The sequence below is a fragment of the Centroberyx affinis genome, unplaced genomic scaffold (assembly GCF_046629955.1).
Source record: "Centroberyx affinis isolate AG114_WGS23_722 - 3 ecotype Tasmania unplaced genomic scaffold, CSIRO-AGI_Caff_v1 ptg003913l_1, whole genome shotgun sequence".
NCBI lineage: Eukaryota > Metazoa > Chordata > Actinopteri > Beryciformes > Berycidae > Centroberyx > Centroberyx affinis.
Genome location: NW_027281747.1, coordinates 150001 through 177086, shown reverse-complemented (window position 1 = coordinate 177086; position 27086 = coordinate 150001). Strand labels below are relative to the sequence as shown.

At 40.5% G+C, this 27086-nt stretch overlaps 2 protein-coding genes across 2 annotated transcripts in view; one reads left to right on the top strand and one right to left on the bottom strand.

The window, feature by feature from the left end:
• The window catches only part of matn4 (matrilin 4), a 29149-nt gene extending 13604 nt beyond the window's left edge, over window positions 1–15545 (bottom strand). The window contains exons 1-4 of the mRNA XM_071541615.1: window positions 15417–15545; window positions 2576–2725; window positions 1334–1509; window positions 467–625 (exon numbers count right to left, since the gene is read on the bottom strand). Coding sequence (XP_071397716.1) covers window positions 467–625; window positions 1334–1509; window positions 2576–2657 — 417 coding nt within the window. The 5' untranslated portion in view covers window positions 2658–2725; window positions 15417–15545. The remainder of the gene's footprint in view (window positions 1–466; window positions 626–1333; window positions 1510–2575; window positions 2726–15416) is intronic.
• Window positions 15546–26955: 11410 nt separating this feature from the next.
• The window catches only part of rbpjl (recombination signal binding protein for immunoglobulin kappa J region-like), a 19719-nt gene continuing 19588 nt past the window's right edge, over window positions 26956–27086 (top strand). Inside the window, exon 1 of the mRNA XM_071541616.1 lies at window positions 26956–27030. Coding sequence (XP_071397717.1) covers window positions 26956–27030 — 75 coding nt within the window. The remainder of the gene's footprint in view (window positions 27031–27086) is intronic.

Genomic DNA, 27086 nt, shown 5'->3' with positions numbered 1-27086 from the left:
TTCAGTGTTAGTTTTAGTCTTTTTTTGTAATATGGGGTATTTGTCAGGGGTGTGATTCAAAAATTCAAAATACTAGGCTTATGTATGAAATAAATTGACAAAGACGAAAACTAAACAAGTAAACTGACATTTTCTCTATAATTTTAGTTTATTTTAGTTAGTTTTGTAAACACACAATACAGTTTCAGTTAGTTATCGTTTTTTTGTAAAGCCTCGTTTTTATTTTTATTTCAGTTAACAAAAATGTTTTTTCACACCTAGTTTTTGTTATTTCGTTAGTTTTCGTTAACAATAATAACCTTGGTGAGTATGCAGTAAAACCCAGAGTATGAGCTAAAGGTATTTCAAAGCCGTAGTTCTTTGTGTTTACTACAGGTTAAATAAGTTAGAGTAATGCAAACAATTAAACAATTTACTGTTTTGTCCTAAGATTTTTTTCAGAGACTGTGAATCTGTTATGCAGTACCTTTGGCCTGTCTCCCTCCTCAGCGCTGAAGGCTACATTCATGGTGTATTTGATGGCCAGTCCGGTCATGGTGCCCTGAGCCAGGGGAATGATCTGGTTGATGCCTTTCACCATCGCCTCTATCTTGTTATGGGCCTTCAGAGAGAACTCATTGTGGACCTGGAGAGGAGATGGGAGAAGGCCACAGCTGAGAGACGGCATTCAAGTCAATTTATTACATTTATTAAAGGAGAGGAAAGAATTATAGTCATTAAATATTATTATTACTCTTAATGAATTAGAGGAAAGGAGAGGAAGAGGATGAGAGGATAAAAAGGGGGAGAAGAGAGGTGAGCAGATGAAAACTAAGCTTTGAAGAGGCACTAGGCCCTCTGCCAGAATTCATATCTATGTATGCTATAATAACCAATAATATCAATTTTGACTGCATATTCCTTTATTAACTTCATCACTAGTGACATATATGTTTACTAGTACTAGTAATACACATGTTTGTTTGGCCTCATTGTGTCTATTGAGGTGTCTTGACTAATGATTAATGTGTTATTTTCAGATCATGTGACTTCTGGTCTATTGATATATACCTAAGAGGAAGTGTTTACTCTGACATGACCTGATGAAAATCTGACTGATCAAAATGTCAATTAAAAGTGGTAAAACACAGTTTAGTGTGCGGACTCTTCCTCCTTTCTAAGAAGAGAGGATTACTATAAATATAGAGAGTCTTCAAGCCAATTTATTACTACGCATTGGAGAGAAGAGGAAGAGGTAGAAGTGGGCGATAAAGAAGAGGGAGAGAATGATGAGGAGGAGGAATGAAATGAAGGGAAAACAAGAGGGTGAAGAGAGGAGACGCTGTGCACCCACCTGGCTGGAGTACTGAACCACTCCGACTCTGGTGGCGTTGAGTCCGATGTCCAGAGTGCTGAGGATGTCAATCATAAACTTCCTCATGGTCTCAAACTCGTGAGGCCGAACGCTGCGAGAGCTGTCGATGATGAAGATCAGATCCACCGGACCAGACTTGCATTTCTGCTCAGGACCTGGGAGAGGGGTAAGTGGAAGAGGGTTAGAGGATCTAGGATGGAGGGATGGGAGAGATCGACACTGGATGGGTAAATGACAACAAAATAAAGGGTGAGAGGAGACATCAGCTTTACTGGCAAATAGAAAATGGTAAATTTTGAGCTAAAAAAAAATGGGCTTTTCTTCTGGGTTTCTGGTAGAGAAGGGGATGGAGATGGAACAGAAGGGAAAAAAACAGAAAAAAGTGGAAAACAAATATTTTACAAATGTAGAAAAGGTTTTTGTACAGTAAGAGTCTCCTACTGAACATATACATGGGATGGTAAATTAGTTTTTCTTTTGTGGATATAAATGTGTGTGTGCATGTGCGTGTGTGTGTGTTTTTCATTCGTTTTTTTTGTTGTTGTTTTTTTTTTTTTGAGATTTGTCTGGAATAATGCAATGGCAGACAAATAATGCCTTATTGTCAAACCAATATCACTTTCACATTATTTACCACCTAACCCCGACATCTCCATGACTTCAGCTGCCACAAAGAACCTGTTTTTGTCTTTATTTTCTGCGAACGTACTCCCACGTTGTAACATCATCTCGGTTCAAAAACACAGCAGTCACGGATGAGGTATGAAGCGAGCCTGTGTTTGTGGTGTAGCTTTATGAGTTGGAAGCGGGGCGTTCAATTTATGCACGTCCAAAATCTCTTTGCAAGAGCTGGACTAGAAGTGAAGGCCGTAACACGAAAGAAAAGTCTTACAATGTCAGTAAAAAAATAGACATGAGAAATTGTCGTGGAATGCTACTTTTGTGCAGACATGCTTGAAAAAACACGATTGATTTTTATGATCCTGCAAGTAATATGTCCACTTTTTAGTCTCTTTGGTTGTCTGGCAATATAAATCAAGTCGATCTTAAGCTGCAGATCTACTGTAAACCACGTCCAAATGTATAGTTTTCTTGTATAGTGTCCTGAAATCCAACCGCCATTTGGGAGGAAATGAATCAAAACAGTGAACAGGACATCCCTCTCTTTTTCTCTCCTCTTTCTCTCTTTCCTCTTATTTCTCACAATATTGTTAGGCTGACCTGCTTTCGGTCTGGCGGTGGCGATGGCGGCCAAGGCCAGCAGGACGAGCCCACACACTGCGCTGAGATGTCTCATCTTCATCCTGATGATACTGATCTGGGAGACGGGTCGCTCACAGCTGGACTGGACTGGGCTGGAACTGGATCAGACTGTGAGGGGAGATGGGGGAAGAGAGCGAGAGAGAGAGAGAGACAGATGGGGTTATTTGTGGTAACATGACAGGGTGTTTGAACAGTGGGCTGGCAGGGTGGCAGTGAGCGGAGAGACCAGGCGACCCGGGTTCAAGTCGGCAAGCATCCGCCCTGCTGCAGTGTCCTTTAGAAAGACACTGGCTCTGCTCCAAACCGTTCCCTATTACAGAAATAATGCTCTATATGGTGTGTCCGCCATTTTGTGCTAGTGTCCGAAACGATGAATTTGATCCACTATATAGTTCACTATAAAATACCCACAATGCACCGCAAACTGTAGTGAACAGACAATGTACCCTACAATTTCTATGCAATGTGATCGTGTCTTACCGAAGAGGAAGAAGAAGAAGAGTTGCTAGCTAACGTTAGCTCACAAGCTTATTGTTTTGCAAACCAAAGAGAAACAAGTTATCAGAATATTAACTCTTCAGTTTGTGTAATGGCATGATGTGTATAAGTTAATAGATTGGCTGTAGCTGTTGGCGCTATATTGGGTCACACTTTATTTGGATAGTCCAATGCTGAAACTCAACTATAATGTGTCAATAATGTGTCAGTGAGTATCAGCTGAGTTTCAGCTGATACTCACAATAATGTGAAAAGTACTGTATAGATATTCAATGTCTTTTTTAGGATTCATTTTAGGGTTAGGATTACATAGTAGAGTGGAGATGCACCAAATAGGCAAGTGACTTCTGCCACCTGATACTTTGTTGGGCCTCAACATTGGACTATTCAAATGAAGTGTTACCCTATGTTGAAAAAAGACACCCTGACCTCACTACAACACAAGCAGAGAGTACAGTTAGAGTCTTGTGGTGGACAATTTGATCCAAAACACTTAATAGTGTAAAAAAACTCAAACTCCTAACCCTGACAGTGTTGGTTCCATGTTCTACCCATTGCTCTACACAGGAGAACACAAATCTATGCTACAATGAGAAATTAGAGTGTGTAAAAACACCAGAAAATTCCTGTCTTCTGTGTGTGTGTGTGTGTGTGTGTGTGTGTGTGTGTGTGTGTGTTTGTGATGATGATGATGATGGGAGTGTGTTGCAGTGGCACATTCCAGTCCTGCCCCATCGTAAAACACTCAGCTCCAAACATCTGGCTAGGGAACGCAGCAATTCTTGCTAATATAGGGCTGTACACACACTCACAAAAACAATACACACACACACACACACACACACACACACACACACACCTATCCTAATCTGTCCCGGCAGTCTCCCTGTAGACCATCAGTTCTAGCAGCAGCGGCAGAAGGATAATGATAATGTCTGGGAAGTGTTTATGTTCAGGGCACACAGTCAATTCAAACAGGCAGCATGAAAGCCAGCTCTCTTCCTCGGGTCCTTCGGGGGGTTTATCGCTGCCGGACCGCCAGCCAGACCTTGTGGTCATCCTCTGGCTCCGGGCTGAGCGGTGACTCAACACCCTGCGTATGGCACAATGGCTCCTTTCTCTGTTTATGTCTCTGTTTGTCTCTTTGTCTTTGTCTTGGTGTCTCCAATTCCCTCTCCCTGCCCACTTCTCTAATCTCTCTCTCTCTCTCTCTCTCTCTCTCTCTCTCTCACTCACACACACACACACACACACCTACACACACAGACAGACAGTAGATGAAAGACAGTAGATATCACCAGTCGCATGTCAGATTTAAGGGGAGTGCAAGAGACAAGGGAAGGAGTGGGAGGAGGAGGAAAGTCCAGATGAAAAGAGTGAGAGTGAGCCTTATGGTGAAAGTGAGGAAATAAGTTTTCAAAGTTTAAAACCTAATGAAAGAGACAAGAAGGGATGGAAAGTGATGTGATGAGCAGAGAGGGAAACACAAACAAACAGTGTTATTGGCAATATACAGGAGGCTCCTCCTGGACTACAGTTACATGTAAAATTTAACCTTAACGAGCTGCTAACCCTCTTAAAAGAATTTCATTAGTTTGGGTTTCAGTGGAGAGTTTTAGTGTCCCATGATGGTCTAAATGCTGCTTCAGAGGCTTTTCCACCCTGACAAGAAGGAAATTCTGGGGGAAACACTTAATACTTGTAATTTTTTGGCATGTAAATTCATAAAATTTAAAGATATTGAATATCGACGCAAAATATCAGCAACTTCAGTTGAAAGATATTGGTATCGGCCTTCGAAAACCCATATCGGTCGAACCTTACAGGCAAACACACAACCCCCATAATGAGATACTGTAACAGATTCAGAACTTTGAAATTAAATTGCTCCAAAAATAATAAATAAATAATAAATTACTCTTAACACACAGAAAGACAAGTCCAATCTCTCTTGACGTTTGTCTCAGAGTGTGGTCTCCCACTAAATCCTACGAGCCTGAAGCTGTTTGACTAACCTCCTACCATACCGGACCATGGGACGTGTGTGTGTGTGTGTGTGTGTAGGGGGGCACAAAGACTCCTTAGTATGCCTCTCTCTACCTAAATGGCAGCACCCCCCCCCCCACCCCCAACCCTTTTCCTGTCTCCCTCACAGTCCGTCCTCTGCAACCATACACCGTCCACCAATCTACTGCAATCCCACTACTGCTAAAGTCCATCCACCACACACACACACACACACACACACACACACACACACACACAAACACCCACATCATTGCTCCCCCACACACCATGGATCACAGAGCAACATATGTTCTATAATTATCGTCTAAAAGAAACATTCAGCTCCGTCTTAATACTTTCTCGTTAAACATTTCATTGACTGGACGGTGGTTGACTGCCGCCTTCCTGGAGGCATTCAGACTGCTAGCAGTAGTGACAGTGTGTTTTTTACCTAGCTGAGGTGTAAATAAAGGACTGGAGATTTCCCTCTTCACTGGGACTGTTGTATTTAATGTAGCTCTAGGGGAAAGTCCTCCTTACTGGCTTTGGAAGTATATTCACACTGCCAAAATCCTAAATCCTAAAACTATCCTACTATCATACATCACATTCTAAAACTATATCATATTATATAAGTATTCTATGAATTCACTGAATGAACTCACTGAACCTGCATTACGATATTGAATTTGCTTTCAATATTGCAATGTTGGGAAAAAAGCATATCATGGAGTAGTTTGACGCCACATAGTAGAGTGCTAACCAACCGCACGGTTTACATAGCTACTTGTTGAGAAGGAGCGGCAAAAGTTGTTGATGTTGGCATGAGTGAGAGATTTCTATGACAAATTAAACAGTGGCCGTTTCTTGAAAGGTCTATTCAAGAATGAAAAATAAACTGTTGGATTTCCTGCTCCCTGATTTTCCTCGCAGGGGAGCTTCATGATGGGAAAAGGTCGAAATAAATATCATAATTTTATTGTAACTTTCCAAGCTACCAGACAATCTCTTCTATAGAAACCTGAAGTTGCTGAGGCAGGATGGAAACTTTAAAACATATTCTTCTCACAGTGCAATGCACAGTCAAATCAGTGTTTTGGGGATTGTCTTGGAAGATAGCATGAAATCCTGGGTCCAGCTCCAGGACTTTTTTGAAGACAACTGCCTTTGTTCCCCTCGTCCCGGGACAAGTTTGAGCACTTTGGGCTTTTTAAAGACAGCCTTCTTGGATGTGCTCTTGCATCTCGTTGCGTTCTTCCCTTCCCAAATGAAGTCTAACAGAGGGATTGGTCTGTCAGCTTTACATGCTCAAGAAGACAAAGCACAAAAGATCAGCGATCACTTCATTAGAGAAGAGGAGACAAGAAGAAAGAAAGCAAGGGAAGAAAAGAGGAAGAGAGATGAAGGAAAAAACAAGGAAGGAGGAATTTGAGGACAGTGTCACAAAATAAATAGAGTGACTGCATTTTAGGAAGCATTTTTGGCATCTTTGTGCTGTTTACAGTCCTGCTGTACATTTTATCCGGAAGCAACAACTACAAAAACAGCGTCACATGATGCTGAAACTGACAAGTCCATATCTGAGAGGCCTGGATTTCACTTTAGTGCTGCCCCCTAGGGAGCAGGAGATGTTAATGCATTCTCCAGATTTCCTCCCTGATGTCCACTCAAACTACACTTGGTGGACTGGAGGAACTCTCACCTGACCCCAACATCACTCTGTGGCTTCTGCAGAACACATTACTGTTACAGCTGCACTAGGCAAGATTTTTATATAAAAATAGGTAGGACTGCAACAGAGAAAAGCGTCCCATTTCCACTAATTGAGATGATTTAGATTCACCCTGTTTGCCCAAATGAAATTCTGGTGTTGGGTGTGGACACTTCTCCTCCCACAGGAAGTGATGAATCAAAACTTAAGTGAAAAACAAACTGTCTCCTAAACAGCAGTGAGCAGAGAAAGCTGGACTCACCAGCGTTAGATCTTCTCCTCTCTCGTCTCTTTGGTATCTTTGGTATAAAGCACCACAGAGCGGCCGGGTTGGTAAACAGGAGCGAGCTGTGTGACGTTTACTGACATCTTACCTCTTGTTGACATTTAGAGCTCCTAACACTGAAGTTGCCTGGTGCAGCTTTGAAATATTTTTCAATTCAAGGGGTTAAAATAAGGTTAAATAAGATAAATGAATAAAAAGAATTCCCACAAATGTGATATTACACATTATGACGCTATTCTTTTAATGCAACCAAAACCTCATCAACAAACTCTATTTGCATTTAGTACAGATAACTGCATGAATTCATTCAGATTTAATTGGAGATGCAGTCTTTTTCCTTTACCTTTCCCTGGATCCAGCCCCACTGGCTTCTCATGTCCGCTCATTAATCATTTAAACTTTGGAATTTCGTAATTCATAACTGCAAAATTCAAATAGTCATGTGGTTAATAAAAAAATCTGAAGGGTTAATCCAAGCAAGCCATGCTCATGTGTATGCAGGGCCAAGGAAAAGATACAGAGAAGACATATTTATTTCAATCGGCTTCTTTTTCAACTCTGGATCAATCCCTTCCAAACTCTTTACATCCCTGCTCGATTGAGTTTGACTGATGTGACACATCCAATCGATCTGGGACGTTCAAACTGTTCCTCTGGCAGCTCAGGTTGGCTCAAACAAACCAAAGACCTTTCACAGAGCTTCTAAACATCCATTAATCTCACTCTGGGTCACAGTTGGCGATGAATAATGTCAGCTGTAGCATGTATGAAGTATGTATTTCTGGAACAGTCACTGTGGCTGGTATTCGGCTTTATTCTCCCTGCTGTCTGATAGCAATCACAGGCGTCTTGTTGAGCCCTGCTGTTTGTTTTCTTCGGACACAAACTCCCCCAGGCTGTAATGTGCTTAGCAGCCTCTGTCACTGACTGTGTAACACACAGACAGACTGCAGCACACGTCAGCATGGAAGATAAGGGTTAACTTGGGCTAGTTAAGCATTAGCTGTAATAAAAGGAAAACACTGAAATAGAATATTGGAAGAATCCGAGAATTTTTTTAAAAAGTTTTTAGAGTTTAATTCAGTGAAGTGGAGTCAAGTGTGTGAAGATAGGCTGTAATCGGTTTCGGTTTTGGTTGCAGATCCTGAGCATTAAGAATATACAAACCCTATCAGCCTAGTTCCATGGAAATATGTAGCATGTTGGGGTTACACTATACCTACTTCCACAAATACCACTGGTATTACTGGTAATACCAAACATTACTGGTTGGTTATGTTGTTTACAAGTCATATTTAACATTCATTGTCAAGTTTGATCCTTTACAGTTAATGTAAAAGTCCTATCCATGATTCTGACAAACTACTGGAAACAAAACTCAAATTAAACCAAAACACAAATGAGCAGTTTTTCCTCCTCTTTCGTGGATTTATCCTGCATCTATCTTGCATTAATACTGCAGACAGTTTGTTTTAAATGACACACTGAACCAAATTACTATCTTGGGAAAAAAATACAGGCTTTTCCTCACAAAACTTGTTTTTTTCTCTAGACATTTCCTCTTGAGTATGGAGCAATGGTCCAGCAGTAGAACACCGTAAGCAGCAGGACTTTTAAAAATCTTTATGTCAATTCTCAACATTTTAAAGTTCATCAGGCCATAAGCAATAATACCAGAGAGGGCGCTCTTTATTGGAAATACAACTCGACTATGCGTCACCAAAGTGACCATAAACACAATAAAGAATGTCGTCCTCATGGGTATTTTGGCTTTTATACAACAGTTACCAATGTATGTGTTTTCTCCAAAGTAGTACATGCATAAGAATAAAAACAGGAGAAAACTAAGATCTCAAACTAGCTCTCTGGTTACCACAGGAATAACAGCACGGTTCAAACCCGCCCAATCAGAAAATAAATGTTTTATAAATGTTAACTAAAAAACTCACAGCTTCCACGTATCTGCAGTGTTTGCCAAAGAGAAAGGTGTGTGTGAGAAAGCTGCAGTCCAGCAACAGGTGATTATCTCCTTATCCACACAAACAGAGATAGAGATACAGTAGCGTACACATTGCACTGTACACACACACACACACACACTCTCTCTCGTGCACACCAAGACCAATGGTCAGATAACAGATCCGGGATGGAGTGTACACATACACACACACACACACACACTCACTTATACACATAAACATACACGTCAGCACCTTTTGCAGCCGACATCCCTTCTTACTGTAGATTCACTCTAAGGTGCAGTGAATGCATTGTAGAATACGCTCTCTGGCAAAGTTGATTGATTATTTAATTGATTGACTGATTGATCAAGCTGTTTCCTTTGACATGTATTCAACTAACCTTTACTACTGAACTATGAGGATGGAAGATCAGTCTGTGGGATAAACGTACATCACTACAGCATATGGAACTTCTACATGGAAAGGAGCTGAAGAACCAGAATGAGAAGAAGAACAAGAGGAACTTGACCAAAAAGCTACAGGAGGACAACTTGACTTCAGGTCAGCTCCCATAGGGAAAATTGAGAAGAAATAATAATTATTTATTGCTGAATTATTTATAGCCATTTCAAAGCTTTAGCAACCCTAGTCTTACTGCTAAAGTAGTGCAGTAAATCTTATCTGTGCTTTTAATTCAGAAATTGTTTTAGAAGAAAATACTGCTGTCTCTTAGAATCCCTGAAACTCAAATTCTGGTATGTTTTTATATTTTTGACTTCTTTTGTAAGTTTTCATGGTCTTCTGTAAACTAGGTTTCATGTCCTTTGGGTCCATAGAAGCCACATCCGTGTATGGCCTCAAATTAGAAAAGGTTTTTTGTTAATTGTGGAAAAGATGACTTTGCTCAGATAGTGGCTCCAACAGCAGAGGAATGTCCATCTGATTTCAACAGACCATCAAGATGTAAGATGAAGCCAGCTTGACCTAAAGTGGACAGCTGCCTGGGAAGCCTCTTTCTGTTGAATTTCAAGCTTTCAGACTTGCTGGACTCTTGCTGGACACTTAATTTAAGGTGTTTTCAATCCTCCAGAAAAACATCTGCATATGTTGAAACAACCTGTATTTTTATCATATTTTAGCATCAGAAATATTATGAAAAACTAGTTCACAAATTTCAACAAAGGGCACATAACTCTGAAACTGTTGCATGCCCATTCTATATACAAAGTAGATTTCCAATGCTAACCATAAAATGATCTTTAAAGCAGTGACAAAGGAGCTGTGAAAACATCCTGGGACTGACGATGGTCCTGAGGAACGTTCCCTCCTAATATCAGCAGTGACTCCGCCCAGCATGGATGAGCCGGACATTGTGGAGGACGGCAGGAAAGGTGAGTAGAAGATGATGTTGCCATCCTACAGATATCGATTGGACCCCCAAAATAAATGAAATCAAATGCCCACAATGAGTGATGCAAAATCGATGCAGATGTGGCATCAAGCAACATCAAAGAATTCTCCAGAATGGGGAGACAGCAATCAACTCCCCCATGGAAGATTTTACCACATGAAGGTTCCTTGAAAACTTTTATTTAGAAAATGAATGATTGCCAGTGTGAAGGAAGCAGTTTTGAACCTCTCAGTCCACAAAAGTGTAATCATTAAAACCAAGAATCACCTGCTCACAACCCTCGGTGAACTGGGCACAATTATACAGAATCATAAACTCATGATACTTTCAATGTTCTCTTTTAGGGTTGTTAAATGCTCAAGGAACTACTCAATATTTCACAAAAAAAAAAGCATTTTGTTCCCATCACTCTAAATATAAATACATAGTTATCTTACTCACTTTTTGTTTTCACGTTCTATAAATCACTCATGACCCCTGATAACCATCCTGAGACCCCCTGGTGGGGTCGTGACCCTGAGGTTGAGAACCGGTGACAGGTGTTAGTGGATGACAGACATTTGACCCTGTTGTTGGTGCACTGTGGGAAAGTTTCTACGGCTCAATTTGTCAGTTTGTTAGAGGTTAGCATGACAGGAGTTTGCTTAGACTGGTTGGGCTTCACACTTGCATAATTTCTTGTGAACAAATAAAATCATCTCCACGTCAACAAGAGTGGATTTTATGCTAAATATAATGTATTTGAAAGAGTTGCCAATGTGCTACAGCTGCATGGGTTATGTGTTTTATTTCAACTGGCACCAACAATACCAAAAATGTATGAAATCATGATACCACAATGGATTAAATGGATGGATGGATTAAAACCAAATAGCATATAAACTCGGTTGACGCGCCCATTGAGACAACATGGAAATATATTTAAATAGGTTCACATATGAATTAGTTTGTTGGTTTGCTAAAGGTTTGCATTATGATGGTTAGCAAAGGCTGGTTGGGCTTCATCTATTGTGAATGAAATGCTTTAGAAAGAGGCTGCAGTGTACACCAGTGTGTAGGATAGAGGTGGCACTGGCACTGCCTGAGTAATGTGTTTTATTCTGGCTGGCACCATGATACTAAAAATGTATGAACCCATGATACCACAAGGCACTTTGGATAAAAGTTGCTACCAAATGGTATATATGCATGTGAAACATTTAAAATGGAACTCCCTATCACTTCAAGGATAAGGCCGGTGTTTTTTAATGCATTTCTTACCGTCAACAAATCTACTCCCGTTACTTTCTGACTTCCCACATACCGTTTTTAGCCGTCAACCTGGACGTCATTGGCTCCAATTGTAAGCTAAAAACCTTGAAATACAGCTCACAAAGACATAGTTTCAATTTTAAAAATCGCTGTTACCACGAAAAGTCAGGCTGTTGTAGTTATTACCAAATTAAATTCAAATGGGAACAAATGCTTTATTATGCTGGGGACTATTTTCGGTGCTACGGAACTACTTTCCTGAGATTGCAAAGTGTTTACAGCCGGCTTATTAAGTTGTTTGAGGAAAAAGTCGGCTGGCCCAGTGCATCATGGTGATGAAATATGCTGCCCAGAGCAGCAGCATGGCTCTTTGACGTGTTTTTAATAGTTTTTTTAATACAATGGAGTTCTATGGCTGCTGGGACATGGCTTCATTGGGCACCGGCTACATGGACGAGACTTGTTAGCAAAACAAAATCATTGCTGATTTTGTTATTTTCATAGGATTTGTTGATGGTAAGCAATGCATTAAAAAACACCGGCCTTATCCTTTAACTTGTTAAGTGACAGGGAATTCACTATTGCCTTAGTGTAACTGAATGCTGTCATTGTATAGCAGATGCAGGACAGTTTCAACATACCATGTGTATACTCAATTGACTTTCCCAGTTTACACTCTTACCTTATGCTTGAGGTGAGAGGTTGGTGGAGAAGTGGAAGGAAGGAGAGAAATTGAATTAGAGGATGGGGAATATGAAGGAAGAGAGAGAATTGAGAGTGAGTGTGTATGCTACATGAATCGGACAGGCCCTCTCTCTCTATGGGATGTCAGTACAGTGTGTTAGAAACCCCGCTGTTAACCCCGCAGATCTCTGAAGGCCTGGGTCGGTTCTGACAGAAAATACATTCTTCAGGGTTTGTCATGTGGAGTGGAAGAGAGAGAAAGTGAATGATAGGTGTATAGTTGAGTGAATATGGAGGAGAAAGGGAGAGAGACTATAGGAGATAGAGAGAGAGAGTATACGGTCTGCTCTGTTGCAGTCTGACGTGATTTAGCCTGAAAAGACGGATGTGTTTTTACATAAAAATATTGCCAAGTGCAGCTTTAGCATCAAATCCTTATCTAGGTTGATTCAATTTCAGTCTGCTCTCTGGGATTTTTTTTTTTTTTTTTTTTTTACAGCTACATGTGGAGTCTGTGAAGCATTAAGGATGAGCAGAGTGTGATTGAAACTGTGCTCTCCTAAGGTTGGGGAAGGGAAAACATTGAGATTAAAGCAACAGAGAAAGGTGAAAGAGTGCGATGAGAGGAAAGGGGGAGAGACACATCGGTCAAGAAATCTGGGTTATGTATACAACATACTTCAGGGAGAGACAGAAATATAGGTTATATATACAATATGCTTGGGGTTATAAGTTTGAGTGGCAGGCTGGACTCACGCTGAAATGAAAACATATCAGTTCTGGGGTTATGAGATCAGAGAGATAGGAGGAGGGAGAGAGAGAGATAGAGAACATGTGTATAGCATATATACACTGTGGTAGACCTGTATATGTATAGAGAGAGAGACAGCAAAAATAGGAAAAGTAGAGTAGAGAGGAGAGACCATGTGAGAAAGACCAGTAAAGACAGAGAGAGAGAGACAGGAGAGGTATGGAGGCGGTGAGACAGGCGAGGCAGTGAGACAGGCAGAGTCTGTGGTTGGTTGGTTGGCTGGTAGGTGGTTTGGGTTTTGAGTGACAGCTGGAGCCCATACTGAGATGAACACACAGCACTTCTTGTTAGTCGCTTCAGATTGGAACCAGATGTTGACTCTGCTACTGTTAGCAGTTTCACTGACTGCCTGCCTGTCTCACTGACCGACTGTCTACCTGCCTGTCTCACTCACCGACTGTCTACCTGCCTGTCTCACTCACTGTCTACCTGCCTGTCTCACTGACTGACTGTCTACCTGCCTGCCTCACTGACTCACTGTCTACCTACCTGTCTCACTGTCTGACTGCCTGATTTCCTGCCTGTTTTACTGACTGTCTACCTACATGCCTTATTGACTGTCTGCCTGCCTGTTTTACAGTATAACTGACTGTCTGCCTGCCTAACTGTCTAACTACCTGCTGTCCTTTCAGCCTGACAGACCGTCTGTCTGCCTGTATAACTGACCGTCTGCCTGTTTACCTGCCTTGCTGTCTGCCCACATATTCATCTGGCTGACTGACTGACTGACTGCCTGTCTGCCTGCTTGACTGCATGGCTGTGTGTCTGTTTAGTCTTGCCTACCTGAGAGATACTTGAGATACTGATGAAGGCCAGAGGGCAGAAAATGTTTTGTCCACTATGATTTATTCAACTTTAAAAATGTAAATCTCATCTTTCCATAGTGAATTACTTTGATTCTGGATAACACACCAACCTGTCTGAGTGCAGTGGTTCCTGTAAACACTGTTTAGTCTTCTCTACCTGTCTCTCTGCTCTGCCTGTCTGACTGACTGCTTGCTTATCTGTCTTTCTGCCTGCCTGTCTGCTTTTCCGCCTGCCAGTGTATTTGTCTGCCTGCAGAGCTTCACCTCCAGGCAACCAGTGTGAACCCAGCGCTGCTGCCTCGCCTTAGTGTCTCTCTCTCTCTCTCTCTCTCTCTCTCTCTCTCCACTCATACACATCTATTTTAGGCAAGTCTGAGAATACCAGCACCACCTCTGATCAACTTTGATGATTATTAGAGGTAGACGACTCACAGCTATTAACTCACATATTAGACAAATTGTTTTTTGTTCCCCTCATTAAATCAACATTGTTTCGTCTCATGTGTAACCTTGATGTAGGCACAATGATTATGCAAAATGCCAAGAAGTCTTTGAAAAAAAATCACTCTCTTCAGTGCTTGGTAGCCCACACTTTCACCATTCAGTCATAAGAAATGAGATAAATGGCTTTTCAAACAATCCAAATGTGTCCTCAAGTTCCTTCAAAGCTCATTATCAACAATAACTATTTGATTTTATTTCAATAACAATTAACAGTTTTCATAGCTAATTACAGACAGCAATTGAGGGTGAAACATTTTTTTTTACAAGTTATGAAACAAACAAGTTACAGGAAAACCTTTGAATGTAAAATATATGTACCCAGACGAAAATTTCATATTGGGTTTTATTTACCCCTCTTATGTTACCCAAACTATTTGCACTCGGTGAGCTTTAGTCATCCTGATGGAGACTCTGCTGCAAAGCACTAACAGTAGCCTGCAAGTGCTGTTGCAATCCCATCTTTGATTGATTTCAGTTTAACATTACTTAACAGCTTGTTGACTTTGTATCCGTTCGTTTAATTTTACTAATAACTACATAGCTGTAGCGTTTACAAAGTACCTCACAAACAAGACAAACAACAGAATGGGATGCAAAAGAAATGTAGAAAAAGAAAGGAATCAAACAAAACAAAAAACCTGCTGTTCTTTACAACCTCCACGGTTTTTCTACAGTTACAAAGTCAGAAGCCCCGCATCCCACACCGATTAATCTACAGTAACACAGTCCACACTTTCTAAATTGATCCAGCCCCATTATATCTCGCCCTTCCAGCATCATCAAGGCACCAGCCAGGAGACTCCCAGGCGAATACCGCTCACCTGTACCCCCCTCCTCCGTCCCCCGACCCGGTCAACCCGCTGACTCACCTGGGGACGCTGCTGGCCGGACACGACGCACCGAGGACCGGCGGATGGGACAGGTAAGGCAGGCAACAAGGCTGGATACTCGACCTCCGCAACAAAACGCACAGTTCCTATACGTCCCGCACTAGTTAGGAAACACAATGTCCCGGGTAAGGAAAGGTGAGGTCACCGTTTGCTGCAGCTTATCCTAAACCTCTTTCCCAAAAGCGCGCGCCGTGGGGTGAGGAATGAGCGCTTGGACGTGAAAATGCGTAAAGGTTGAGAGATCGTTCTCCTTTTCTCGCTCCGTGACCCTTCTGCGGTTTGTTCACTGGTGGAATGAGGTTGTGGAGGGATGGGGTGTAGGTATTAACATGCCAGACAGGAGGAGAAGTTTTTGGGAACGCAAAGACCCCACCCCCCCCGCTTTGAAATCCGAACAGTGGGGAGCGAGAAACCAAATTTCAGCAGGCAGCTTGGAGAGGTTTTGGGTTTGAGAGGTGTGGTGGGTCGTCGCGCACGGAGCGCAGCGTGGCGCACGGGTTGGGTTGACGTCCTTAATAAGTCTTAAAATGTTTTAGATTGAATTGTCTAAATTCAAGGCCTAAAAATGTCTTAAATACCGCTAAATGTTGCATGTGAGTCTTTTAAATATGGTAAGGTCTTCTTTCTAGGTGCATTATTGCGCAGCTGGTAGTGTTGGGGTTTTTTTGCTCTTCAGACTTATTTATGGATTTAAATCGGTCTTGAATTTATTTAAATTGCTAATAAAAGGTCTTAAAACGTCTTTAATTTAACTTGCAGCCACCCTGTGTAACAGGAATAACAGGGCGTGTTTTAATAAGTGCCCACCAAGTTGCATGCCATATTATGCAATGTTAATTTATGGGTTTTTGGAATTTGTTGCATTAATTGCCTAAAGAGGTAGGCCTACAGTATCTCAGCTTATCTGAAGAGAGTTGGTGACATGCCATTACTGTCATGACCCAACACTCTACAGTAACCCACCACAAGTCATTTCACAATACATTTGAATATGGTTCCAAATACTGTATTTCAACTTCAACACTTGATTTATCTTGCCAGATACTTAATCATCCTGAAAAATGGATATAACTCTTGCTAGATGATAAACAAGTTTACCTTGTGTGTGTGTGTGTATGTGTGTGTGTGCGCATGTGCACTTGTGTGCGTGTGTGTTACGAAGAGGTTTGAACTTCTCACAGTGCATTCACACAGTGTCCTGGGTAATTTTTTCCCAGATGTGTCTTTCCCTTGATGATGTCCTTCACTAAGCTCAGCAGTGACCTATTTAGCTATTGTGAATAGAAGAAGAATTAGAAGATACACAGTGTGTCTCTACACCATCGTCTGTTTAGATGAGTCAGAATCCATATAGCGCCCATCTGTAATGTATTCCCACTAGACAAGAGTACTAGTATTTTTTAGTGGTAATCCACCAGTTCCTCTTTTTTTTTTTTACATTTTTATTTAGTCTCCATCTTTGTCCCTCAGCCTCACTGTGGTGTTTCTGCACTGCACTTCCCAGACATCTTCCCTGTCAATCAAACAGTGTGGGTGGAGCTTGGATTTTCTATTGATGCAGTTTGAGTTTCTCTTTTCTTTGTCTGTTCAGCCATGGTGGCTATCGCTGCTCATGCTAACTACCCAGTTCTTCTTCTTCTGTTTATTCCAAACAAACCAGAAACCATAAAACGCATCACTTCCTGTGCACCTGAGGAATTTTCCCAGGAAAGTCCTACCAGACACCAACTGTTTAGAACTGTACATATAGTAAAAACTTGAATAAACTGGCTACAGCCACTTGAATCACAGTAATGTTATATCATTCAATGATAGAGAGAAGCAAAATGGACATTTATTTACATGAAAATGTCATGGATTATTACTTTAATGAAGCTGGGTTGTAGGTTGAGACTAAATTCACTCAGTTTGTCTCAGTCTCAGGATGACAAAGGTTTCTGAACTCGCGGTCTAAACAACTTTCCTCTCGTCAGTTTTTACAGCGCTGACACCTGTTGAGTCTTTGTAGCTGTCCAACAAGCCTAATGATAATTGCAGCGTACTAATTACAACTTTCAACCACTACTATGAGAGCAACTTCAGGCCCAGCAGTTGTACTTTTGGAGGTGAAAGTGCATTCCTCTCCAACACCCCCCCCCCCCCATCCCTCTTTCTCCCTCTCTCCTCCTTACCCCCACCCCTCTTTTCCTCAGTCCGTTTTGTGTCCCCAGTGTGAAATACCAGAGAGTCTCAGCTCCTGACACACTGACCCTTGACCATTGGAGAGGGGAAGGTCTAATTTAGACTACTGCTGGCACCCTGGTGACTGACCACACATACACACACACACACACACACACAGACAGAGGCACACGCATACGTACGCACATGCACACTGACATACGCAAACAGAGGTGCAAATGTGCACTGACACATAGACAGAGGAAGGAATATATACGCATCCATAGGCAGAGACACACACACACACACACACACACACACAGTCAGTCAAGTGTGAACCCTGAACTGTGAACTGTGGAGAGAGGCTCACTGGGTCAGTGGGATCCCCCTCATATGAACAAAACAGTCAGTATCCCAGCTGACCAAGCAGCTCTTCTGCCTCACAGGGAGCAGCGCTGGATGTACAGGCCGCCGGGGGGGAGCAGGGATTAGACGAGGGTCAACATGACTTTTTAAAATGAGGCGTCTATTCCAGTTCTGTATGGAAATATCAATAAATTGTGGGTTTGTAGGTTGTTTTTTTTGTTTTCGTCAAAAGTTTCATCACTTCAAGAAGCATCTGAACGAAGGCTTCCATGACGACTTCAGTTTATCAAAACACACTTACAAAGCGCTTTAGAAAGGATAAAAAAAATAATAAAAAATTATTTAAAAAACACAGCGAAAGCAATAAAACATGGTATGAAATATAAAGGCAAATCAAGAGTCATAGAAGGGAGGACAGCAACAATAATGAAAGGTCATGACACAAAAGCAAGTCTATAAAAATGAGTTTTAAGAAGGGATTTAAAAGATGATGCAGGTTCAGCAGCCTGAGCTCCTCAGGCAAGTGGAACCAAAGTCTAGAAGCCCTGATGGGAAAGAACTGACAGCCTATCAGTGATTGATTGATTTGATATTGATTTGATGGATTGCAAAATGGAGCTTTACATCATCAGTGTTATTTTAACTTTTAGAGCCATATCAGCTCTGCGAGTGGACGAACAACTCTAAACTCAACACTCATCAACCCCAAATATTGTCACTGAAAAGTCAACACTTGGAAAATTGGAAAACAAAAACTGAAAACTCATAATTTTGATGTGCAAAGAAATTATAAATGTTGAGGATGTGCTTTCTCTATAGTGGATGTCCCTCTGCTTAAAGGAATACATTGACTTTTTGGGAAAATAAGCTCTGGAACCAGTGTACAGTTGTGTGACTAAACGTTTCGTGGCAGTTTTACCTTTGTGTGTAGAGTTTTTATTTAGTTTGCTGTGGTGCTTACTAATGTTTTAGTATCAGTGTTGAGTACTGAGATAACTGTCTTCTGAGTTACATATTAAAATTAGAACGTCATTACTTTTATTTGATATTGTTTCATTTTTTAGTTTAAAAAAAAGTAGAAATATGTGAAAAGCTGAAACATGCTGATTGAAAAAAAAAAACAATTTAAGTATGCTTGATATAAATGAGCTTGGCTTACTGTTTTAAAAACAGAGTAATAATGGATAACACTAAAGTACTCTGAATTACGTTTAATAAAGAGTAACTTTTTAACATAACATAAGGTTACTTTTTAAGGTAAATAACAAAGTAAAGCAACTAATTACTTTTAAAAGTAACTTTATCCAACACTGTTTATATTAGTACACTGTGTGTGTTTATTGAATAGTACAAGCTAGCTTGCATCATGTCAAAGTAAATACTGGACACACAGTGGTGAATTTGCTAACAATATTCTCGGCACATAACGGAATCAAAACACAACATCCCATCACAACAATCACAACATTAAATCAAATAGCTTATTTACCAAAAAGTGAGTGTATTCCTGTAGTTGTCCATCTGTCTTGAATAACAAAACCCATACAGGTACTAGCAGGATACAGTCAGCTGGTTAGTGTGGATTCTAGTCCCTCTGTTAACGTTGTGAAGTTATTATTTCTTGCCATCTTAATGTCTTTTGACAGCTGCAGCCAAATATTGTGACAGGCCACCAGAAATACAAAATAGATTTGTTTAGCCAACAATCTATCAAGTGAACCCTGTGCACCTAACAGACAGACAGAGCCTGGACACCAGTCAAGGCCCGATGAGTTTGATTCTTCACACCAATAATCTAAAAAGACATTTTTCAATGGGAATCTATGAGCTTGTCCCCCCGCTGCTTTGTTCCCCCCTCTCAGCCCGGCCTCTCCATGTGTATCTGATGAGCAGCGGCTCCTCTGTGTGTTGTGACTGAAACAGCAGTCAGACTGTGACCGTGATGTTATTGGTGTCCTTGTTAAAGCCAGCACCCTGCTGCTTTAAACACTAGTCATGCTCTTCTCTGGCTGTCACTCAGACACACTGACAGACTATCGACGGGTAGAAACACAATCTGCTGTAACCTGCCAGTTCCACCAAAGTGGCAAAATTCAACAAGAGAAGAAATTTTATTGGAAAAACGTCTGTATTTCTGCTGTCATAACCATTCAGGTCTGTAATAGGGCACTGTTGAAAGCATTTTTTGAAAACTAACATTGTCAAAACACGTTGGTTTTTAAAGTAAAAGCTCTCCTCCTCACTTGTTCACCAATCACAGCAGAATTTTTCCTTTTATAGCTGAGCTTGCTCTTCACTGAAACCATTTGATGCTGCTGGCTGAAAAAAACATTTTCATACGGGCCCATATATCACAAAACCTCCTCACCACTAAAGGAAATATCTAAAGTTTAGATTTTGATAAATTAAGGACTGTTTATACTGAACGGAACTGACAGGGAAGTGTAATGAATGGGATGCCTAAAGAGTGTCCACTGTTGATGATGATGATGATGATGATGATGATGATGATGATGATGATGATAATACATTATTGTCAGATCCAGTCTGAAATTTTTCTTGCATCACAGCAGCTCCATTTGCAACATCACAGAAAAGACAAAAATTAAGACAGGACACAAAAATACATACATTCAACATATCATTACAATCACAGAAGTCAATATTCAAGGCCCTTCAACGTTCATTTGATCTGGGATTAAGCTCCATATTTAATTTTAGGATTGACTGGTGTACAAAAGTTATGGGATAGAATAGAATAGAATAGAATAGAATAGGACACAGCTGAAATAGCCAAAAACATTGGTATAAAGCATAGACTGTAAAAACAGATGGAGTAGTGAGTGTGACGTCACCCACAGGTTTCTGAAGGGCCGTTTTGAAGCCAAAAGTTTGTGTTTATGATCGCCGCCATGTTGACATTTTTTGGAGGCGGAGCAGCCAGAGTGAGGCTGAGGGTTTCCCACAAAGCCGCAGCGCTGCCTGCTATTGGTCCGTGATCGGTGACCTGTCAATCACTAGGAAAACTAACTCGTTTTATAACCGTTATATCTCGTTAATGACGCAATTATTTTGAAAATCGCCATATTGACACACATAAGAAGAAGTGAAATTTGATACTGAGACCATAATCTCCTGTTGAAAAAATTTATAGACTTTATATTTTGAGTGAGAAGTTGAGCTGTGGTCCCACTGACTTGCATGGAGTTGGACGGTTTGGAGTCTTTTTGGAGCCGGACTCTAGCGGACGTTAAAGGAACTGCTGCTTGACCTCACTTCCTTATTGGCTTCAAAATTCACCCGTGGTTTTGGCCGCTTGGTATAAAGTGAAAGCTCTCTTCCCTGCTTGTTCACCGGGTGTAGCATAAGTTTTCCTTTTACAAAGTGTACACTTCACCAAACCATTTTGAATGATTTTGAATTGATTTTGAATTGATTTCATGGGCCTGAGTGTCATGATACTTCCTCACCACATCAGAGAGCTTGTAAACTGAAGAATTCTTATACATTTTGTCCTGTCATAAATCTTATTCATGTAGGACCCTTTACTTACTGTATCTACTGAAAGGACTTGAAAGGGAAGAACTTAACGGGAACATCCAGTTTTATAGAACAGACTAAACTAGAATAGAATAGAATAGAATATTTGTACTTTTAGTCATGCTCTTATTTCCCATATGTCTTAATTTTGCTGTTGGTGTTCCATATGCTCTGCTTCCTTTTTCCCTGTTTTGAAACCTTCCCTTTTTTGTAAAGCACTTTGGAACAAACTGGTTTTGTGTTTTAAAGTGCTATGCTTTATAAACGAAGTTGACTTGACTACAATACAATACAATACAATACAATACAATACAATACAATAGAGACTCAGACGGTGTGTTGTGTAGTGAACTCACAAGTTTAGGTAAGAGGTCATTTCTGGACAGGGCCACACACAATTCTCCTCCATCTCTGTCTTCTTCCCTCCTTCCCTTCCTCCCTCCTTCCCTTCCTCCCTTCCTCCCTCCCTTCCTCACGTGTCAACAGTCTTCATTATGAGTAGCATTCCAGAGCCCGGGCCCCGGGGTAATAACCCTGTGTCTGGCTACTCATTACAACATTATTGGAGAGAGAAAACACAACTAATGTGACAGCTGCTATTGTTAGCAGAGCTACACGGGGCCACTCGGTCCGTTATGGTTTCTGTTGCTGTTCTGTTGAACATTCAAAATCTAATCACTAGGAATGAGAGTTTGCAGATTATGTTTAGGTTTGCATGTGATCACAAATGCAAAAAATACATGAGTAATAGTAAACTACGTGCACAAATTAAAGGATTAATCAATGATTTGTTCCTGTGTTTGAGGCAAAAATCTACTGTATCCAAACCAGCAAACACTAAACACATGTATGGGTAGAAAATGTGATATTATTCCAATTGTCAGTTTACAGGCATAATTGAATTATTGTTACCAACGCTACAACATGTGGAGTCTTTTGGTCTGTTGGTTTGCTCACCTACTCTTCACTTTGTTATTCTAGGGAAGAAAAACATCTGAAATTTAGCAAGAAGGAAGGAGAATTTGTTGCTACTTTTGTAGTCAAATTACAAATGTCCAAATGTATGGACAACAGTGAAAAGCACAAACTGATAGATGAATGAGAGCTTTGTTTCATTGTTTCAGGCAAAAAAAACATCCACACAGCATCAAAATCGGCAATGCGTGGTAAGAAAAAGTGATTCCAGCTGTGTGGTTCCAGTCTCTGCTGTTTTGTGGACGTTATTGAAGTGTTGTTGCTGCAGCTCCAGGGGGCTTTTGCTCCGCTGCTCAGGCTTTGTTCTGTCAATAGCTTACCTGCTGTTCACTTTGCTCTTGTCGAAGAGCAAAACGTCTGAAATTTAATGACAAGGAATGAGACTTGGAGGACCTGCTGTTGTGTATTTGAATGAAATAAGCAATCAAATGATAGAGCAATAATCTGATAAATCAATGAACAAATGAACTGACCAATGAACTGCAAGGAAGAAAGAATAAACAAATGATTGAGTTAGGGGAGGGGGTGTTCAAAAGTCTATGATGGTTTTATTGGTTGGGTTTTATTGAATGGGAGTTTGATATAAAAATACAGCAAAATTTTAAAAAATTAAAATGTTTAGGCATTTATTGTTAAATAGATATATATAGATATATTATGACATGGAAAATGAGCTAACATTACATTATCACTTTAAAGTCTGCATCACTTTTTGCTGTTTTGGACTCAGGAGCATATGAATGTCTGCTGAAGTGTGTGTGTGTGTGTGTGTGTGTGTGTGTGTGTGTGTGTGTGTGTGTGTGTCAGACAGACCAAGAGTGCAACTAATAGCAAACTGTCAGGATTGAAAAGTAATTCTTCCATTGTTTCATGTGTGAGCAATGCAGTGTAAGCATTACTTCCATATACCTGAATCTTCCGTCATCGGAAACTATCTTTGGCTCGTCTTTATTTATGTCTACTGCCTCCAGTATGGAGATGGATGGTGTGTCTGGGGATGATGACAGTCTCTGTCTAGTCTGAGGTGCTTTGTGTCACAGTGAGGAAAGCTTAGTGAAAGCTAAGACTCCTTCCTTACTTCTCAGAGGGAGTGAAGACTGAAGCCTATGTTATTTTATTTATTTATTTAATTTAACAGGGACAATGGACAGTTAGTAACTGTCCCAGAATTAGCTAGAAAGCTAAATTTCATCTGCAGTCCCTGGGCAGGTGATACAAAGACAGGCAAGTTTTACAAAATACTTCACAACAGAAGTTAAAATTGCAGTGTCCAGTACATAAACATTATAAAATACAACACATAAAAGTGCACTATGCTTGGTATCTTAAGGGAGCTAATGGTCACATGATTGATGATCATCATTCAGATCTAAGCTTCAAGTCCCACATTAACAAGGTGAAAATATCATTTTTCCACCTTAGAAACATAGCTAAAGTGTAACCATTTATAAATCAAAAAGATGCTGAAAAACTGATTCATGCCTTTATTTCAAGCCGACTTGATTACTGTAACGCACTTTTTACTGGTCTCCCAAAAAAAAAAACACTGAGAGACTTCAGCTTATTCAAAACTCTGCAGCTCGGCTATTAACCAGAACCAAGAGGAGAGAGCACATTAGTCCAGTTTTAGCTGCTCTACACTGGCTTCCTGTAACATTTAGAATAGATTTTAAGGTCCTCCTCCTTATATACAAAGCCCTTAATGGGCTAGGACCAAGCTACATTGCTAACTCCCTTGTGTGATCATCTGCTGCTGGTTTATTGGAGGTTTCCAGCAACAGCCGAAAGAAAATCGGGGATGCAGCGTTTGTCAAATACGCCCCAAAGCTCTGGAACACACTACCTATAGATATCAGGGAAGCCAGCTCGCTAAATATTTTTAAAAGAAAGCTAAAAACTTCTCTCTTCACTTTAGCCTTTAACTAGCTATGACTTTCCTGATACAGGCCTTAAACTCTTTTTTTTGCACTTTGCTTTGCACTTATGCACTGCTGCACTTCTTTTAAAATGTTGTATTTTACTTGATTTTATGCATTCTATGTACTCTATTTCTTAACTTTATTTTTATTATTCAGTGGGTTTTATTTTCATTCTTATGCTCATTCTATGTCTATTTTCATGCATGTAATTTCTTTGTTGTAAAGCACTTTGAGCTGCATTTCTTGTATGAAAGGTGCTAGACAAGTAAAGTTCATTATTATTATGGGACCAAGTGGTGATACAGTATGACAAATGTGGAAAAATCATAGAGTGCATGTACAACTTGGCAGGATCTGTTGATAATTGGTTCCTGATACATTTAAAATTTCTGAGGTTCAGTTTGGCTGTACTAATTACCTTTTTCACTTGCTTTTCAAAGGTCAGGTGTGAATCAATGATTATCCCAAGATATTTGATATCTGAAACAATTTGCAATTTTATGTTTGTGCAGGTTAACACACATACTGTAGGCTGCCATGCTTTAGCCTCCACCTACTTTGTTTTTTGCATGTATAGCTGAGAACAATATCAGTACTTTACACCTGCCAGCCACCAAGCAGCCACTAATGTCTGCACATTGTTGGGTTGTTATGTTTTTGAGGCGGGACAGACTGTGTTTGGTTAAAAAATCTGAATTTAAGTTTGAATTCAAGTGTAAAGTATAGTTAGGTTTCTGTGAATTGTTAATTAAAGATATTGGAGGTCAGGTTTTTTGTTCATTAAGATAAGGAAAGATAAGATGAAACATTATTAATCCTGGAAAGAATATTGGTAATTGCAACAGGACATAGTTATAAGCATATAGATAGAAATAGAATAAATAGAAAATAATGAAGACTAACAGGGTCCTCATCATGCTGTGTGCAAGTTTCTTTTGGCTGGAAAGAAGTGACCATTGAAAGATTTACAGTATGTTTATACAGATACGCAAATGTGCGTTTTAAGTTATTCACATTTCCAGATTTCCAGAGCAGATTTATGAGACATGAAGTGTAAATTATGTTTAAGTTTCATTCAACTGGCTGAAAGGTTTTTCTGATTGAAAGTGACGTGATTTGATCATTTGAGTTATTTATCTCTTGTCCAACACAAAGTCCAGGTATTTCCTGGTTGTCTGTGACTGACGGGGTTCCTCTCCAATCAGGAGGCTGGACCCAGGGTTCCAGGGCTGCCGGTTGCCGGGGACAACCAGGGAGCCAGGAAGAGAGGCCCACCCAGACCAGAGCGTCACCATCCTTCATGCCAAAGTCGCTCAGAAGTCTTACGGCAATGAGAAACGGTATGATGATGCTTCTCTACACCCAGAGGTGGGATGTAACAAAGTAAAAATACTTCATTACTTTACTTAAGTAAGACTTTCAAGTATCTGTAATTTACTCAAGTTTTTCTTTCACTGAAGACTTTTTAATTTTACTCACTACAATTCAAAAGAAAAATCTGTACTTTCTACTCACTACGTTTTCAAAACAGACTTGTTACTTTCAGGAAATCATCAACTGATTTTCTAAGAAAAATGTATTTTCAGCATCAGATGGCTTCCATCCCGGAAGCAGCTGATCAAGAGCCAAATGTGATTGGCTGCTTGTTCAGCAAAGCGACACCAAAAATTAGGGAAAAGGGAGAGAGAGAGAGAGAGAGAGAGAGAGAGAGAAGCAACACGAAGAAGAGAGAAGCAACAAGGGAGAGAATTAACGTTAGTGAATTCAGCTGCTAGGGTTCGGGTTTGTGATCTGAGCTGCAGACTCTTTCTCTTTATCTGGGATTCAGAGGAACGCTCAACAGAAAACCAGTTTAGAACATTAGAAATTACTTTTTTAGAGAACAACTTTTACTTTTATACTTTAAGTAAATTTAAGTCCATGTACTTTTCTACTTTGACTTGAGTAAAGGATTTGAAATGATACTTCAACTTCTACCAGAGTATATTTTTAAATGAGTATTTGCACTTTTACTTGAGTAGAGAATTTGTCTACTTCTACCACCTCTGGCAACACCTTTATTTTAACTGTCAGCTAAATAAACACGGAGCAAACTCACTGAAACTCAACAAACACAAACCACTGAAACCTGATGTCCAGCAACTGCACATTACCTGCAGGTTCTTCTGCCCTCCTCCCTGTGTTTACATCAGCGGCCGTGGATGGAGAGTCATGCAGGACCATCTGAAAGGTGAGCAGCTGGGAACATTTCAGACATTTTACAACACATTTCTGAAGAGAATATATATTGATTACAGCTAATTGACAGTGAAATTTGAATTCTCTGTCTTATGCTTCCTTCTGGTATCCCTCCTTCCCTACCTTCCTCACCTATATCTTTCTACCTCATCCCCTTACTACCTCCCTCCTTCCCGTTATCCCCTCTCTACCTCTTTCTCCCCCCTTTACCCCTCATTGTTTTTTAATTCTTTTTTCCCCCACCTCTCCTCTCTTTCTTCCTGTCGTCCGTCCCTCCAGCGGCTGGTTATGGAGACTCGGTGTATCGAGTGTGTGGCTACATGTGTCTGGACAGCTCCTGTCAGTCGCAGGCAGACACATTCAAACTGGTCTTCGATGAGCAGCCAAACTCTGGGGTGAGTGCACAGTGTGTGTGTGTGTGTGTGTGTGTGTGTGTGCTTGTGTGTGCGTG